At 39.3% G+C, this 19,173-nt stretch overlaps 1 protein-coding gene across 2 annotated transcripts in view; it reads right to left on the bottom strand.

The window, feature by feature from the left end:
* UBA2 (ubiquitin like modifier activating enzyme 2) overlaps nucleotides 1-17,266 on the bottom strand; it is a 34,355-nt gene extending 17,089 nt beyond the window's left edge. For both annotated transcript variants that reach the window (XM_069456833.1, XM_069456834.1), the window contains exons 1-9: nucleotides 17,103-17,266; nucleotides 15,157-15,240; nucleotides 14,121-14,191; nucleotides 12,568-12,632; nucleotides 11,605-11,705; nucleotides 9,933-10,054; nucleotides 6,304-6,371; nucleotides 5,737-5,858; nucleotides 1,394-1,493 (exon numbers count right to left, since the gene is read on the bottom strand). In XM_069456833.1, coding sequence (XP_069312934.1) covers nucleotides 1,394-1,493; nucleotides 5,737-5,858; nucleotides 6,304-6,371; nucleotides 9,933-10,054; nucleotides 11,605-11,705; nucleotides 12,568-12,632; nucleotides 14,121-14,191; nucleotides 15,157-15,240; nucleotides 17,103-17,240 — 871 coding nt within the window. In that variant the 5' untranslated portion in view covers nucleotides 17,241-17,266. The remainder of the gene's footprint in view (nucleotides 1-1,393; nucleotides 1,494-5,736; nucleotides 5,859-6,303; nucleotides 6,372-9,932; nucleotides 10,055-11,604; nucleotides 11,706-12,567; nucleotides 12,633-14,120; nucleotides 14,192-15,156; nucleotides 15,241-17,102) is intronic.
* Nucleotides 17,267-19,173: the final 1,907 nt, after the last annotated feature.

The raw sequence follows: 19,173 nt of genomic DNA, 5'->3' as shown, positions 1-19,173 counted from the left end.
ATATGAAACAAGTTCCGTTAAAATAACTATCACTATAATGCAAGTATCTGTAAAACAAAACTGTTAAAATTCAGATGGGAAAGGTACAAGACCACCTTAGGACCTGACAGGATTAAGGGATTCAAGGATATAATGTAGATAAGATTAGCATTATCCCAAGCACACAGTTAGCACTCAAAAAGTGGAATCTATTAGAGTTACATCTGAATGTCTGAGAAGTATCTCGTATTGTTGAGAACTGCTCCAAAGTGACATCCCAAGTCTCCTGGGATCTTTTAAGTTCCAGTTTGCTCTGCATTGCTCTGCAAAATTAATTGCAATACAGTTCAAACAAAAGAGACACACAGTGTGTTGAGGGGGAGTGGGATAAGGAAGTAGTCACTACAATTGTTTTTTTCCTGCAATTAAAATTTTAAAATGTGCTGGGCATGGTGGCGCAGGCCTGTAGTTCCAGCTACCCAGGGGGGCTGAGGCAGGAGGACCACAGGAGTTCAGAGCTACAGTGTGCTGTGACTGTGCCTTTGAATAGTCACTATACTCCAGCCCGGGCAACACAGCAAAACACTGTCCCAAAAAATATTTTAAAATTTAAAAAAATTAACTTAAATGTGTTTCCAAATTCGATCTTAAAGACATAATCACAAGAATACAAAGATGTATATGTGTTTATACACACTCATCACAATACTCATCACACATGCTCATATCAGGAAAAATATGAAACAAATACATGTTATTTGACAGGAGATTACCTAATATTGACTGAAAAAAGCAAGTCAAAGTATATGAATGGTATGATTCTATTTACATAAAGTGTATACATGACTGCTTGTGTCTGCGTGCATAAAACTGACCACCAGGCCAGGTGTGGTAGCTCACAACTGTGATCCTAGCACTCTGGGTGGCCAAGAGTGATCCTCTGGGAGGATCACTTGAGCTCAGGAGTTCGAAACCAGCCTGAGCCAAGAGTGAGACCCGTCTCTACTAAAAATAGAAAAATTAGCTGGACAGCTTGGTGTGTGCCTTAAGTTCCAAATCCCAGTTACTTGGGAGGCTGAGGCAGGAGGACCGCTTGAGCCCGGGAGTTTAAGGTTGCAGTGAGGTATGGTGACACCACTGCACTCTTCCCTGCGGAGACAGAGGGAGACTCTGTCTCAAAAACAAAAAAACCCCAACCCAACAACAAAAAACCCTGACCATCTGTTCCCTAAAATAACAGTAGCTATTTCTCTGAGTGATAAGACTTTAGTGATTTTTCTTCTTCACATTTTCTTGAATTGCTTGAATGTATTATAAATACATACCATTTTCCGGAAACAGTAGAGTTATTTACAAAGATTTAAGTGAGGGTATTTCCAGTTTAGGTACCAGAAGACTAAAATGTATTCTTTACCTTGACTTTGTACTTCAGCCCAGTCCAATGGAACTGGAGGTTTCCTTTTCCGCCATAGTTTGTCCATTGTTAATAGATACCTGATATCATCTTTAAAAAGCTTAAAAAAAAAAAAAAAAAAAGATGAATCCCATGAACCCTACAATCCTTAAGTTGATAAAATAAGAAAATTTCATTGCTTATTTATTCAATACTATAAATATTACACTGTGAAATGTGATTTAAAGACAGACAGTCGTGGGCCAGTAGAACGACAATTTTCAAAAGCAAAACCATTTGTAAAGGTGATTTTACACAGAATCCCTACATTTAAAAAAGTTAAAAGCTGAAGTGCTCTGGGGAATGCAGAGCAAGAGAGCTCTGAGCTGTGCTGACTGGCCCTGCCCTCATTAGTTACCCCACAAAAGTTCCCCTAAAACTCCAAACATCAGTCTGACACACAATCACACAAATTAAGAAGCTCAATAAACACATCAATCCCACAAGAACTGAATGTAATCACTGAGTGCAGAGATATCAGTTAGCAATATCTCTAAGATGGTGGGTACCAATAAAGCATATACACTGTGAAAGTAAAGTCCTCAACAACAGAATTTCTGAACTGATACATCTTTGAAATATGCCCTCCCTCCTGAAGAAAAACACCCACAAAAACCAAAAAAGCAAAATTAAACATAAAAAAACCCCAAAGAAAAATTACTACAAAAACACTACCACATGTAGACTGAGTGAACCATAACATGAAAATATGTGGTGGAATTTCAGGTGATTTTAGTATTTTTACTTTTCCCTCATCTGCATTTTTCTATTGTTAATTTATCCAACACATTTACTGTAGGTACCAGGAAAGAATTTAGATTTGGCTAAATTTAAAAATTACAGGCTGGGCGCGGTGGCTCACGCCTGTAATCCTAGCACTCTGGGAGGCCGAGGTGGGCGGATCGTTTGAGCTCAGGAGCTCAAGACCAGCCTGAGCAAGAGCGATACCCCATCTCTACTAAAAATAGAAAGAAATTATATGGACAGCTAAAAATATATATAGAAAAAATTAGCCAGGCATGGTGGTGCATGCCTGTGGTCCCAGCTACTCAGGAGGCTGAGACAGGAGGATCCCTTGAGCCCAGGAGTTTGAGGTTGCTGTGAGCTAGGCTGACGCCACGGCACTCACTCTAGCCTGGGCAACAGAGTGAGACTCTGTCTCAAAAAAATAAATAAATAAATAAAATTAAAAAAAAAATAAAATAAAATAAAAATTACAACTATTTCTATCAAAATATACTCAATTCAATCAATATTTACTGAGCATCCTTAACCTTTGGAAAACAATCTAAATACATAAATAATTAGAATACAACTTAGTGTTAAAATCACAAAGCCTTGAGTACTATGAGGATTTTTGTTTTATCTAAGAAGTAAGGAAAGAGTACAAAGAGATAGTAACATCTGAAAATGGGTACACAAGCAAGGAGATTAGTGCATTATGATTTGGGTAACAAATGTGACTGGAGACATTTTGTAGAGGTATTTGAATGCTTGAACCAGCAGTTTTCTATGCATAAGCACCACGCCTTTCTCCTTTATTCAACTATCACTAAGTATTAGGAGTCCTTCAGAGTTCTGTACTTACCCATCTTCTGACTCAATCCTCTACCATGTCCATTTCCATTAGTTAAATCACATCTGCAAACCTAATCTCAACCCCATGCCCAGTCTAAACCTCTCTGCTTACTTTATGTTCCAAAAGAATCTCAAATTAGGTCAAAACTGACTGTATCACCTTCGACCCCCTCAACCCCTACATACACAACTGCAGCCCATCTCACCTATCTCAGAGAATGGCACCTCTGTTCATCCAGCTGTCCAGTAAGAAACCAGGTACTATTCTTGATTCCTCACTGTATACATCCAAAGCGGTTGAGTCTACTTCCCCATGCTCCAAGGTGAATGCAAATGGATTGTACTTCAGATTACTGGGGCTCTGCACAATTTCAGGGGCGCTGTCTCACATTGGTTTCAATATGAATTATCAGGTCCTAGAGTGGTGCATCCCTTCTATACCCTTAAGTCTACCTTTCAACGGATTTCTGCCCTCTTGGCATAACATCCTTAACGTAGCCAGAAAGTCTTGCCAGATCTGGCCTCAGCTTATCTTTCCAGTTATCTCTTTCCACTTTCCCCTTTAATGGAATTATTTCAGTATTCCAACCTGAGATTTTCTTTGTATATGCTGTATTCCTATTTCCACCCCATTCTTTCAAGTCTTAGGCTTAAATGTCACCTCCTCTAAAATGCCTCTTTCTGAACCCTCCAAGTTTGATCTACTTACTATTAAAGGGTCCCAAAACATTGAACTTAATGTCATAGCACTCTGAATCTGAAATTACTTGTTCAATGTTTGACTTCCAATCTAGACTGTGAGTTCCCTCCAAAGAGCAGGAACCCAGTCTTCTATCTTGTTCACAACTAAATCCCCTGTACTTAACAAAGTGCCTGGTACACAGAAGATGCTTAAAATTATCTGCTGAACAATAAACTAAAGACGTACTTCAGATTTCTCTGATATTCAAATGTTGCTCAGATTGGAATAAAACTGAGGATATCAGTTTGGAAAATATTGCTCTTGTCAATATCAGAGTTCAGCCCATTTTAAGTATAATCAAAGTAAAAAACCATTTTCTAAGAAAAAGGCTGTAGTGAGGAAATAAATGCAATAGGCTTGAGGGTCAAACTGTACCATTTGTTACCACTGAGGAACAGAGGTGAAGTATAAGGTGGAGAGAGCAACAGGCCATTTGCTTAGAGAGCGGAACCTGTGCATGTCAGAGGGCAGAAACAAGGAGCCAGGAGGATCCAAGATACAGGGCACAGAGAATTAAGGTACAAAGGGAAAGAAAAAACACCATGTGGAGGAGCTGGCCTTTGCTGAAAGAGGTTTCTCTCAAACAGAAAGAAAAAGAGTTTACAGTGAAGCAGGACATTCTCTCAACAAGTAAATTGTGCACAATGGCTTCAACCCTATTAACACATCGTTCAGGTCATTTGCTCAGTGAGGTTGGGAAGAGTAAGTATGAGGCAGTTTAAGAAGAGCTGAGAAAGTTTTAAGTATCTACTGTAATAAGCTTGCTAAGGAGTCAAGATACAACAAATAAAAAGACTTTTAAAACACAGACTGAGGGGCCTAGCAGAGCAACAATTAGGTAGACCCACCACTCTTGTAGATATCTCCAGAAATATTCAGCAGCCAAATAACATATACCCATGAAAAGGGATTTATTTCACCAAGAACGCGAGGCTTAGGGATGCTAGGGCCATTAAGAACATAGCAGTCAGCCGGGCGCAGTGGCTCACGCCTGTAATACTAGCACTCTGGGAGGCCGAGGCGGGTGGATCGCTCAAGGTCAGGAGTTCGAGACCAGCCTGAGCAAGAGCGAGACCCTGTCTCTACTAAAAATAGAAAGAAATTATATGGACAACTAAAAATATATATAGAAAAATTAGCCGGGCATAGTGGTGCATGCCTGTAGTCCCAGCTACTCGGGAGGCTGAGGCAGGAGGATCGCTTGAGCCCAGGAGTTTGAGGTTGCTGTGAGCTAGGCTGACGCCACGGCACTCACTCCAGCCTGGGCAACAAAGTGAGAGTCTGTCTCAAAAAAAAAAAAAAAAAAAGGCTGGGCGCGGTGGCTCACGCCTGTAATCCTAGCACTCTGGGAGGCCGAGGTGAGCGGATCGTTTGAGCTCAGAAGTTCGAGACCAGCCTGAGCAAGAGCGAGACCCCATCTCTACTAAAAAAATAGAAAGAAATTATATGGACAGCTAAAAATATATATAGAAAAAATTAGCCGGGCATGGTGGTGCATGCCTGTAGTCCCAGCTACTCGGGAGGCTGAGACAGGAGGATCGCTTGAGCTCAGGAGTTTGAGGTTGCTGTGAGCTAGGCTGACGCCACGGCACTCACTCTAGCCTGGGCAACAGAGTGAGACTCTGTCTCAAAAAAAAAAAAAAAACGAACATAGCAGTCATACTGACAAGGAAGATTTGAGCGGGAAAGGGATAAAGTGAAGAGGAAAAGCAGGTAAAGCAAGAAATTCTGTAAAAGTGAGGGAATAAAAGACAACCAAGAGGTACATAAGGAAGCCTCTGTATTTACCTCCCATAAAGATGCTATACTGATACTTAGTACAGATGCTAAAATTTCAAAACCTGCTTATCCTGACTATATCAATCATTTTATTAGGACAGCATTAGGCACATACACAGAAAGAAGTTTAATTCAATTTTACGTACTATTTTAAAACAATTCAAATAATAAATCTACCCACAATTATAAGGAAAGCAAATCAAACCTTGGTAAAAAGTTTAATTGGATCATATCCAGTTGATTTAGCCCATTCCTTAGTGGAAATACGTTTAATGTCACCATCTTCATTAGATGCTCTGGCTCTGGCTTCAGCTTCTGTTGGTTCCCCTACAAAACAAACATTTTATTTTCAACTGCAATAAATGCAGAACTGAGCCCTCACCTTTGCGGGCAGAAGGGAGTCACTCATGGAACTCACCCACATGTGACACATTCCAAATCGTCAGGGAGGAAGGAAAATAACATGCCTATCAGCATCTTCTTGTACCTTAGTTTCTGAAGGCTACACATACAATAGTTCAACAGATCTAGAAACTACTCCCAGCTCCACTTCCTAGATCTGTGAAATTTTTCTTCACGTGTAACTTCCTCACACCAGTGAAACAGGACTACACTTTTTATGTAACATTGCTTTAAAATGAAATAATTCATGTCAAGCACATATTATCTAGCACATACAGCAAATAGTTTTTTCTCTTAAGCTACCAATATTAAATTAGCAAAATAAGTGTAGTTGTCACTAAGAAAACATATGCCAAATAGTTTCACTCACAGGCAGCTTCAGGATCAGCTCTGTCAGGAGATACTTCTTGATCGGCATCTTCTTCCCCAAACAACTGGCTATAATTTAAGAGCAGTAAATATTTATGTACAACAAAGCATTCTGAACAAATGTGGTTTATTTTTCCTACTTTCCTCACAAACACCTAATGTAGCATATTCCAAGTGTTTAGAAGGAATAAAGAATGAACAGTTGGTAAATTATAAACCCAACAGTATTAAAGCCTGTCTCTAAGAAAAAAAAAAATGCTTGCATTAAGTATACAGATGAGGCCAGGCACAGTGGCTCACTCCTGTAATCCTAGCACTCTGGGAGGCCGAGGCGGGTGGATTGTTTGAGCTTAGGAGTTCAAGATCAGCCTGAGCAAGAGCGAGACCCCATCTCTATTAAAAATAGAAAGAAATGATCTGGACAACTAAAAATATATATAGAAAAAATTAGCCGGGCATGGTGGCACATGCCTGTAGTCCCAGCTACTCGGGAGGCTGAGGCAGGAGGATCCCTTGTGCCCAAGAGTCTGAGGTTGCTGTGAGCTAGGCTGACGCCATGGCACTCTAGCCCAGGCAACAGAGTGAGACTCTGTCTCAAAAAAAAAAAAAAAACCAAAAAAACAAGGAAAGTCTGAAAGTCTGACAAACTGTCACAACCAAGAGGAGTCTAAAGAGACATGACACCTGGAACAGAATTAGGACATTAGGTAAAATCTAAGGCAATCTAAATACATTATAATAATAACATATCAATACTGGCTCTTTGGCAATGCATACATCATACTAACACAAAATGTTAGTAACGGGAAACCGAGTACGGGGATACATGGGAACTCTCTGTAGTCTCAATTTTCTGTACATCCAAAACTGTTCTAAAAATTAACGTCTATTAAAAAAAAGGTTCGCCAAATAAAGATTACAAGCCTATTTTCTGTGAAAATGTATCAAATTCACACTGTCATGTATACTTTTCTGAGTGCACATATATTATACCTTAATCAAAAATTAAAGACAGGCTGGGTATGGTGGCTCGCACCTGTAATCCCAGCACTTTGGGAGGTTGGGAAGATTCCTTGAGGCCAGGTGTTTGAGACCAGCCTGGGTACTTAGCCTCCATCTTAGACTCCAACTCTACAAAAAAATTTTAAAATTTAGCTAGGCATAGTGGCGCGTGCCTATAGTCCCAGCTACTTGAGAGGCTGAGACGGGATTACTTGAGCCCAGGAGTGTAAGATTGCAGTGAGCTATGATGACCACTGCACCGTAGCCTGGACAACACAGCAAGACCCTGCCTCAAAAAAAAAAGACAAACTATGTTTGGTGAAAGTTTCTTTCTACAAAATACCCTTTATCAGGCTGACGAAGTTCTCATTTTATTAAGAATTTTCTACTCCCATTTTAGTAAGAATTTTTGTCATGAAAGGGTATTTGTTAAATTTTACTAAATGCTTTTTCCACATCTATGAGGATCACATAGTTTCTTTCTAACTTCTTAATGAAGTAAATGACATTTATAGGCTTTCTAGTGTTAAACCATGCTTGCATTCCTAACAGATACAACTTGGTCATGGAATACCTTTTGTTTTATGACTGTAGATCTACATGGTAACATTTTGCATAGAATTTTTGCATCTATATTTACCAGTGAGATTCACTTGCAATTTTCTTCTTCTTATACCATAATGGTTTTGACTGGTTTTGGTATCAAAGACATGCTAGTCCCATAACATGAACTAAGTAGCAATCCCTTTTTAAAATTTCTCTGGAAGAGTTTAGCTAACATTAAAATGATAAATTCCTTGAAAGTTTAGTGAAATTCATCTATAAAATCACACAGGTTTGGTGCATTATTCAGAAGAGTTTAAACTACTAGCTTTCTTTAAGGTATAGTACTGTATTCAGGCTTTCTATTTCTTTTTTTTTTTTTTTTTTTTTTTGAGACAGAGTCTCACTCTGTTGCCCAGGCTAGAGTGAGTGCCGTGGCGTCAGCCTAGCTCACAGCAACCTCAAACTCCTGAGCTCAAGCGATCCTCCTGTCTCAGCCTCCCAAGTAGCTGGGACTACAGGCATGCACCACCATGCCCGGCTAATTTTTTCTATATATATTTTTAGCTGTCCATATAATTTCTTTCTATTTTTAGTAGAGATGGGGTCTCGCTCTTGCTCAGGCTGGTCTCGAACTCCTGAGCTCAAACGATCCGCCCACCTCGGCCTCCCAGAGTGCTAGGATTACAGGCGTGAGCCACCGCGCCCGGCCTCTATTTCTTATCTTTTAAATTTTTCCCCCACTATACATTGCAGGTATTCATCTATTTCTGAGTCAGTTTTATAAGTTTTTTTTTTTTTTTTTTTGAGACAGAGTCTCACTCTGTTGCCCAGGCTAGAGTGCCGTGGCGTCAGCCTAGCTAGCTCACAGCAACCTCAAACTCCTGGGCTCAAGCGATCCTCCTGTCTCAGCCTCCCGAGTAGCTGGGACTACAGGCATGCACCACCATACCTGGCTAATTTTTTTCTATATATATATATTTTTTTTAGCTGTCCATATAATTTCTTTCTATTTTTAGTAGAGATGGGGTCTCGCTCTTGCTCAGGCTGGTCTCGAACTCCTGAGCTCAAACGATCCGCCCACCTCGGCCTCCCAGAGTGCTAGGATTACAGGCGTGAGCCACCACGCCCGGCCCAGTTTTATAAGTTTTTAAAAATGAGTTTATCCAGATCATATTTTTCTACGTAATGGCATGGTCTTATTATCATTTTTTTTCTTATTAATCTTGCTGAGATTACATTCCTCCTGTATTTCATAATCGAAGTTGCCAGGTTTTTTTGTTCTTATTTCAGTTACATCCTTCCTTCTCATTTTTAAGTTTATGCTGTGGTTCATTTTCTAACTTAAACTGGATTCTTAGTATAAAAAAAAAAAAATACTGCCTGGCACAGTGGCTTGCACCTATAATCCCATCTACTTGGAAGGCTGAGGCGGGAGGATCACGTCAGGACAGGAGTTCGAGATCGGCCTGGGCAACCGAGTGAGGCCCCATCTCTACAAAAATAAAAAATCAGCTGGGTATGGTTGAGTGTGCCTACAGTCCCAGCAACTCAGGAGGCTGAGGCAGGAGGATCATTTGAGCCTAAGAGTTGGAGGCTGAAGCGAGCAATGATCATGCCACTGCATTCCACCCTAGGCGACAGGGGGAGACCCTGTCCTCCCCAACCAAAAAAATTACTAATTAGTGTTTGGCCTTTTCTCATGTATATAAACCTGTAACTATTTTTCCAACTACCACATTCAATGCATTGTAAAAGTTTCAGGTATAGTATTTTCACTATTATTACTAAGTATTTTTAACTTCTACAATTTTTTAAACCAATGGGTTATTTTATGTTTTCATCTTTCCAAATATATAGATATGTAGTCACTTAGTTACATGTCTAGTTCCAATATCAAACTAAGTTTCCTAAATAGTCATGGCTCAATTTAATTTAACCCAAGAAATATGACAAGAAAGTTACTAAAGTATCTCCTCACCATACTTAAACATCATAAGTGCAATCTGAGATATTTAAATAAAAATGACTCCATTTTCCATCACCAGTACTGAAAAGTATGCCCAGAAATATATATACTCTTACTTAAACAAATACTTTGCCCAAACGATGCAATGAATAGGTTCTGAAGGTGTGTTACGAATTGTACAGCCAGGAAAAGTTCTCTGGGTTGGCTTAGGATGACATTCATAACACTCGGTCACACCCTACAAAATCAGGACATGAGAAAAGTATTTATTTCACCATGGTAGTTACTCAACATTATAAGGTAATATAATTATAAACACTTCAATCATTAATCTACATTCCAACTCGGTTTTATGTTGTCAAGGAAATTTAATCCTTACTTTATAAACTCTAACACAAAAATTAATTGAATCAACCAGTCACAGCTAGGGCTGCGTCAGGACTCCTTGGACTCCTGGCCCAGTGAACATTACTTACAAGCCAAATAAAAGTCACCGCACTGAGTGTCAAATATGAGAGGTTTACCTTGACTGCACTGAACAGAAAGAAAAGCTACTAGAAAGATAAACAATAGCTTTCCAACCAATTATTTCTTGAAGTTGTAAATCTGATATTTAAATATTATTCATAGCCATATACTTATAATCTATACATGGAGTGAGTTAAAAGTAATCAATTTCAAGATATATCAAGTCTATGGCACTTGTGACAATTTTTCAAAACTCATCTTTTATCTCAACAATTCTTAACCTCAGTCTTAATACACACTGGTGACTCAGGACCACAGTAACAAGTTTATGAAAAGGAATGTCATTCTAGTAATTGTTAAAGAACCAAAACCCATAAACATTGTCTTAATATAAATTGCAGCAGATTCAGTGTTTTCTCTATTATACCATTTTTTCTACCCTTAGCCTTCTAATGCTTTCTTGGAGGTAGCCACATGGCAAGCACTTATCTCTCACATTAACATTGCAAAAAAAAGTACTGCCTTGATTTGTTAAGATACTGAAAGCCTCCACTTATTCAACTAAATTTAACACACACTGATGTGTACAACAGTCTTTGTAGAATGATAGTGAATAAGCTTCCAAGGATAATATTTAACAGTTAAAACAAATAAAGCCATAATTTTAAACATGGATAAACTGCCAAAAAAAAAGAAAAAAAAACCAGCAAATGTTAAATACAGTATAATTCCCTTTTCCATAGTTTCAAAACCTATAAAACAATCCTTCAAATGTATCCATAATGTTTAATTTCTTAAAAGAAGTAAAAGAGAAAATATTTGAAAAGCAAATGAATCACAATGTCCAGACTTTTAAAACTGGTTTATGGGCACACAGGCATTTGTTCTATTATTCTCTAGTACCTAAGTGTTTGAAATATTTCACAAGTACACCCCAAAAAAGTTTGCAAAGTTCTCTTCAGATATATAAATTCAGACTCCTTTACACAGAAAGTAACTTTTAGACGACTGGTTTACCAGAAGTCAACTACAGCATGACATGTACTCATGGCTACCAGCAATTCTTAAAGGCAAGTTTATTATGCTTACCAGTCTAAGGATTGTAATACACAGACTAAATGAAACAAAGTGGCAGAGCTAAAATATCTCCCTGGCTATAGTCTTTTTGGGTACCTTTACAGCATCCTAAGTTTTATATCTGCATGAAAATCCTTTTATCTTGGATGTCGACCTGCTCCTGTTATATAAATCCAAAGTTTATTTCTTCCCTCGTTAAGGTCTCAAATAAATATTTGGAAAATTAAAAAAACTTTTCTTTACCTTTTTGATAGTAGTTACTTGTCCAAGATAACCAGCAGTTCCACTCTCAATAAGAGGGACGTCAGCTGCCAGACACATCCTATTTACATGGTTTCGGGCAGCTGGAAGAAAAATACTAGTTAGCAGAATTAAAAAAACAATTAACTATCTTTAATTAGGATGACACATACTCAAACTATTTCTCATTATTTTTATTTTATGTATAATTTTCTTATGGCTATGGCCAGAGTAATACAACTGTAAATTATAGACATTTAAGAGACATTCACTTAGCAAAATTTCAAACATAAGGAATTTATATATCACAAATTTGCTCCAGGAAAAGCACCCCTAGAAGCAGGTAATTTTTGAATCCCAAAGTGTCATCTTCCTCCTCTATTGTTGTACCTCAGCCAAAACACTGTTTCAATGTGTTCCTTAACTCACCACTATTCCAATATAATTAACAAGTAATCCATGGAAGTGAATGAGAAATGTGTAATTATCAATTTGGAACTATTAAGGCAGTTTAAACTTAGGGAAAAAAAGATGACTCACATTAAAAGAGTCATTCTGACTCTTCCTCGTGTTTTTTCTTTTGGTATTTCTGGTCCCAAATCATTACAAACTCATTTGACAGATGTACTTTTACACATGGAAGTAATTACAGACAAGGAATATCACTGAAGTATTTTTACCAACACACATCCTAAGTGGTCACACTCTTTAGATCTTTTAACTTCACCTTTATTTATACCTTTTGATAGAACAGCAGAGTATGTGATAGCTAAATTTCTGTCTGGAACAAATCAGTTCTAGATCAAATTGCAATCAGTTGGCAAGCTTTAAACCTGATCATGCTTCCCTTAGGTCTTTTAAATTCTAACTCATAAGGAAATATTTTAATTAATAATAAATTTGTAAACAGCTTTAATTTGGGAGAGGGGAAATACTGAGAAATTAAAAGTATTAAAATCATCTCACCTCTGTTATCTAAAGCATTCATAACCAATATAAACTGTCGAAAAAATTCCACATTATAGTCGGGGCTACAAGGCAAAACAAAAAAAGGTCACCGAAACAACTAGCCTTATATATGATCTTCATAGTATAATACAGAGTCCTGAAAAAACATATTAGTAAGTGTAAAAATAACTGATATTAGGGGTATATGCCATATAGATACTAAGGTTTAACTTTTTCCAAACACAAGCAGATTTTAAATTATTTCTCCCCAGTTCTCATCCTTTTTGGTCAGCTATCTAGGGCACAAGAACAGGATCTCCAACTGGCAGAAAGATGGCATGACCACACTAGTCCCACAAGGCCCTGTCGGGCAGCAAGTGCTGGGAACACATAAAGAGCACATTCCCAGGATCTGCCTGGCGTCTGGCTTCACCTCACATGGTCAGGATCAGGCAGGGCTCAGGCCCCTAGGGTCTCTGCTTTTAGCAGCACTGGGAAAGCAACACAGGGTAAGAGGCTATAGGGCTTTAGGCAGGTTTGTAGAGCAAATATCCAGATTAAAAAATATGGCGGAGATACAAATGCCTCGAGAAAGTATAAGACTTTCCCCAATTCCAATACCTCAAACAAGGACTATTTTTAATACCATTTACTTGTGAGCTAGACAACAACTGTAGATTAAGGATAATTTAGGTCCGGAGTTCCTTCACTCCAACACCTCCAAAATTATACATTTATTCTATTTATCTTTACTGAGAGAAAAGTATTCATGTACTGGCAAAACTGCTGCCCCACCACAATTCCAAGTGTTGTATTACAGAAGTCAGAGTCCTAATAACAGATTATGTGGGGAGGGAACCTTAAAGGTGAATGCTGAAATCAATCAGAACGAGACAAACATATTTAGCAAAGTCTGATTCATCATATATAAGGATATTGCATAGTTTAAAATATCTTCTTATTTAAGGCAAGAATATATAAGGTCCTTTATAAATTTCCAAGTAACTCATTTATTAAAAGTACTAAAATATCTCATCACTTATCTAAATCATTCAAACCATATACATAAACTGGTAAAAAGAACGCCACTTTGTAGGCACAAATTACCAAATTTTAATTATTCTAGAAAAATCATTTTAAAAAGCCAAATGAGGCCAGGCACAGTGGCTCATGCCTGTAATTCTAGCACTTTAGGAGGCCAAGGCTGGAGGACTGCTGGAGGCCAGGAGTTTGAGACCAGCCTGAGCAAGAGCAAGAGCCTGGCTCTACAAAAATAGAAAAATTAGCTGGATGTGGCGGCATGCGCCTGTAGTCCCAGCTACTCAGGAGGCTGAGGCAGGAGGACCACTTGAACCCAGGAGTTTAAGGTTGCAGTGAGCTATGATGATGCCACTGTACGCTAGCCTGGGTGACACAGTGACACCCTGTTTCACAAAAAACAAACAAACAAAAAAGGAAACAGCCCAATGACTCTGAGCTCACATGTTTGGCTAAAAAATACCTTATACTTTTAAAGTTTAATAAAAAATTCACAGCAAACACAACTTTGCAACATAACAATTAGAGCATACTTCATGATGCTGTCATGGTAGGCAATGATATTAGCTTTCGGGTAAAACTGCAGTACGCTTTCTTTGGCAACCTGGAAAAACAAACAACACTAAATTACTACAATATTACTGTTCCTATTTGAAATTTGCTTTTGGCAGAAACAATGCCATGTTTACCTACTTACATACTGCCTTACTTATATTAAACATTAAAGTAATACAAAAATTTGACAAAATTCCATTAGGATTAAGCTACATACACATATTTAGAGCCCTCTCCCATCCCACCAAACACACTTCTACTTGAATGGCAAGCTTCAGCAAATCTATAAAATGCAATAACCAAATGTCATTCATTTATTTACTTAAAAAATATTTACTGAGCATCTCCTGTGTACTAGGACCTATATAATGCACACAGTGAGCAAAAAAAAAAAAAACATTAATCAAATAACTGTCCAGATAAGTAACTACAAACTATGATAAACAACAGATAGGAAAAGTAAAGATTGTTATCAGAAGAGGCCTGACTTAGTCTAAAAGGTTCAGGAAAGCACCCCTGGAGAAAAGAAACCAATATGAAAAATGAAAAGGAGAAACAACTGGGAGTTTACCAGAGAGTTGGGAAGAGATGTTTTAAGACCCTGAATCATGAAGAAACATTTAAAAAACTAGAGCAAGGTCAAAGTGGCTAGAGCCCAAGGGGAGCCTGTCCTGCTTTAAATGGGACAACAGCATAGGCCACACTAGCTTCTCTTTCCCCCAAACTTGGGTGTAGAAACACAAGGTTCACTCTAAGTAAACAATCATTTAAATAAGAAGAGGACATGAAATTCACACCAATTAAAGAATTAGTTCCTTTTTAAACCAAAAAAGGAAGGCTTAGTCTTCAGTCTAAGACTTTTACATGATATGTCTTTTTATTCTTCAAAATCCCTCAGCTAAAGAGACCACTTCACCCATTTTCCCCAACCTACAGGAGAGGCAGAATTAATCTGGTATCATAAATAGAAGATTCATCAAAGGATTATAGAAATGGTAAGAGAAATATAGTTACCTGTGCCTTTGACCTTCCAACATGTTTCTTTTGAAACAAAAACTGCCTGTTGAGGTTGCTGACATCAATAGTATCCAAGTCAATCTACAAATGCAGAAACCCCAGATAAATCACAAATGCTCGGGTATGTTTGAGCAATGTCACTATCCTCAGCATCTATAATTCAGAACTTTTGTATTTGCTACCTTAGTAGAAAAAAATGCTTTTAGAACCAGTCATACTAAAATTGTTAAATTGATAAAAATAAGTTAATGCATACAAGAACCAAGATTAAATGTCAGATAACCTTCTCAAAAACACTTTGAAAGAATGGCATTATTTTTGTTTTGTTTAATCATCCTGGCAATGTTTCAGGAAATTCCCTTGATGGCATAAAAATAGATATGAATTTTTTGAAAGTATACGTGAAGTGAGCAGTATTGAATAGAGAAAATCTATTAATCTCTCTTTCAAATCCAATAGATTAAATTTTACTGTGCCCTGTTCTTTTTCTTAAATAATACACAGCCAAACAGATTTACTGAATTTCTGCTGCCTTCATCCATATATGATTTCATCTACAAATATTACATGAGGGCCATGGAAGAAGTTTCTACACATAATTTTAAAAAGTGTCATGTTTTAAGTTGTATCTAACTGTTACTTAAAATATATATATAAAGAAAAATACAAAGATGGAGAAAAAATGACTTAAGGAAGTCATTTTCATTCCATTTCAACTTATATAAACAATAATCAAATGTTCTAATAGTGAAATATCCTAATGGTTTTGGTTATAATTTGCAAAAATCATCAAAACACTTAACTGCCAAAACATTTTTTATTTGTATTTTCTAAATTTACTAGAAAAATTAAACCACATAAAGGATAAGCATTTATTTTTCAGGTACCCAAATTCACTATCTCTTGTCTATTACAAAATAGTTCTTTTAAACAAGTATCAGTAGTTATCAGCTAAAGCGCAGTCATATTTGGATTTGTGGTACAAAACTGCATATGAAAGCTAACCCTACAAAAACCAAAGAAAAAAATGTGTAAATTTTTCTTCCCTTCCCCATCATTCATTTATTAGTTCAGTCTGCCACCTCTACTTTTTTTCATTCCACGTTTCCGCTACAACTTTAGGACACCTTAAACTCACATCCAAGTTCCAGGTAACATCTCCAATCTCTAAAAAGTTTACGTTAATAGAAATAACTTGATTGAATATTACAGTGGTTTCCTGTCATTGTACACCAATGCAAAGGTTAAAATCCTAACATCTTTAATGGAAAAAGCAAACGTACTGCCTACTGAGATAACAACAGTCACGCAGACGATACCCAACGCGGAGGAGCGCGAGCCCCAAAGGGGTCTTGTCTTGCTCTGTGACCCAGGGTAAGTTACTAAATTAAACCCCAATGCATCTCAACTTTCCTCATCTGTTAGAAATAAAACAGGATGAAGACAGCGTTTGCACTCCTAGGGTGGGAGTGAGACTACATGCGTTAATGCGTGCAAACCGCTCGGGACAAGCGCTCAGGATGTGTTGGTTGCTGTTCCCGCAATCCTCTGCTCTGGGTCGTTACTACTGAGTTAAGGGGGACCTCTGAATTTAAGCCACAACGTCCAAGAGGGACTTAATCATCTTCTTCGCCGTTATAGTTGGGCAACTGTTTTAAAGAAAAAAGAGACGAGGCTGCCTCCACTTCCACACCCTCGAGGCGCCACAGATTGACGCTGTGAGGCGGGGGACGCGGCCTCTTCGGCGTCCAGAACCGGCCCGGCGTCCGGAGGCCCGCCCCATCCCCGCCGAACAGCTCGCCCGCCGCGGACAGCCACAGCCCCGGGCCTCCTGGCCGGCCCTCGCCCCCCAACTCCGGACGCGAGCTCCGGGCTCCGAGCCTCCAGCCCCCGCACCACAACCCGCCATTCAACCCGCGCGCGCGCGCGCGCCCTGCCCTCACCAAGTCGATGTTGGAGAAGCCGGTGAGCACGAGGTTCTTGAGGAGCTCGCAGCCGATCCCGCCTGCGCCCACCACCAGCACCCGGCCCCCGGCCACAGCCTCAGCCAGCTCCTGGGGCAGCCCCCGCGACAGTGCCATGGCGGGACGACCACGAGCTGCGGCGGAGACGGAGGCGGGAGAACTGAGCCGCGGCCGGAAGCGGGTGGGGGAAGGGCGGCCCGGCTTCCGCTCTTGCGCACTACGGCCGCCCGTCGGCCGCTGGCAGGCGGCCCTTGGCAACCGGGCAGGTTTGGCAACCCCGGGCCCGGCCCGGCTCTTTGCGAAGGCCTAGCAGACTTCTGGCCGAGACTGGTGGTGTCTTTCCCACAGGAGCACAGACCTGCAATCCGGCCAGAGAAGCCTGAAGGTCGCCTTTTAGCCTGGGGGTTTGAGCTTCCAGCCCCAAGATTTCCTACAGGTTTGAAAACTCAAGTCCCTGTATGTAAAGAGCTCTTACAAATTGTCACCCAAACAAAAAATATAGGCAAAAGATGTGAACAGGCACCCACAAAGAGAATGGACAGTATGATCAATAACCATATTAAAATGCAAAGCACGCAAAAAAGTATTAAGATTATTTTCGCCTATTAAGCTGGCAAAAAGAAAAAATTATAATACTCTATTATCAAGGGATTGGGAAAAAGCACTCCCATACACCCCACGTAAAGATTCTAAAGCAAACATTCTCTAGAAAGCCATTTGGCAGTATGACTCAAAAACCCTAAAATTATGCATAGCTTTTGACTTATTCAACCCAATTCTAGGAATTTGTCCTGCGGCAGTTACCACTGATTTAAAAAAAAAAAAAATTAGCCATTGGGATGGTCATGAGAACAAAAGTTGGAGGAAAACTGCTAAAATTATATAAAGCTTTTGATGCGTATTTTAAAAAATACTTTGCAGCAATTACAAATTATGTTGTGGGAAAACTATTTACTGATGGGGGAAATGTTCATAGTGTAATGTTAAATTAAAAAGATACGAAAGAGCTCGCGGTGGCTCACACCTGTAATCCTGGCACTCTGAGAGGCCGAGGCGGGAGGATTGCTTGAGCTCAGGAGTTGGAGACCAGACTGAGCAAGAGTGAGACCTCTTCACTACTAAAAATAGAAAGAAATTATATGGACAGCTAAAAATATATATCGAAAAATTAGCCAGGCATGGTGGTGAATGCCTGTAGTCCCAGCTACTTGGGAGGCTGAGGCAGAAGGATCACTTGAGCCAGGAGTTTGAGGTTGCTGTGAGCTAGGCTGACGCCATGGCACTCTAGCCCGGGCAACAGAGTGAGACTCTGTCTCAAAATATATAAATAAATAAATAAAAAGATACAAAAGCATGTATACGATATGATTAAATTTTGTAAAAGAAAAAACCCCAAAATATATTAAAAGACCGGAGTAACAGCAGTAATACTTTTGTGTATCTGTGTGCAGTGAAATTGTGTACAATTTTCATTAGTTCTTTAAACTTTTGTTTCTCAGATCCTCATGTTCTTCAAATATTAATTTTAAAATCGGGAAAAAATTAGCAGAAAGTGGGAAAAGATTGAAAACAGAAAAATGCTGGTTGACTTCTGTGGTCCTTCTCAACAGCTGCTTGGTTCACCAGCCACACATCAGGCAGGTCTGTGATGAATACTCAGGCTGCTGTCTTGATGCATGAAGGGCCAGCGCACCCAACCAGGGTTGGCGTACTCCTATACAGTGGGCTGCTGAGAGTCCTTCCTCCACACTGGCCCAGCTCTCACAAAGGCCTCACCCTGCAGCTAAACTTAACAGACGCCATCCTATAGATACTGACCTTCTTCCTCTCTCCAGATACTCTGTGAATGGGAGCTGCCTTCCTTGCCTTCTCTCCTGCCTCCCTTCTCTTCCCCTGGGCCTGGGCTGGGCTTGGTGCCTAACTCTTAGAGCCTTTTTCTTTGAGGGTTTGCTGTGTGTGTATGAAGTATAAAATGCATGCCCACCTTAACAAATTCTAATAGAACATAAATGCAAGAAGTAAAAGCTGAAAGTTCACCTACACAGCAACC

The sequence above is a fragment of the Eulemur rufifrons genome, chromosome 24 (assembly GCF_041146395.1).
Source record: "Eulemur rufifrons isolate Redbay chromosome 24, OSU_ERuf_1, whole genome shotgun sequence".
NCBI lineage: Eukaryota > Metazoa > Chordata > Mammalia > Primates > Lemuridae > Eulemur > Eulemur rufifrons.
The sequence above is the reverse complement of the archived record's forward strand: the minus strand, read 5'-3'. Positions and strand labels throughout refer to the sequence as shown.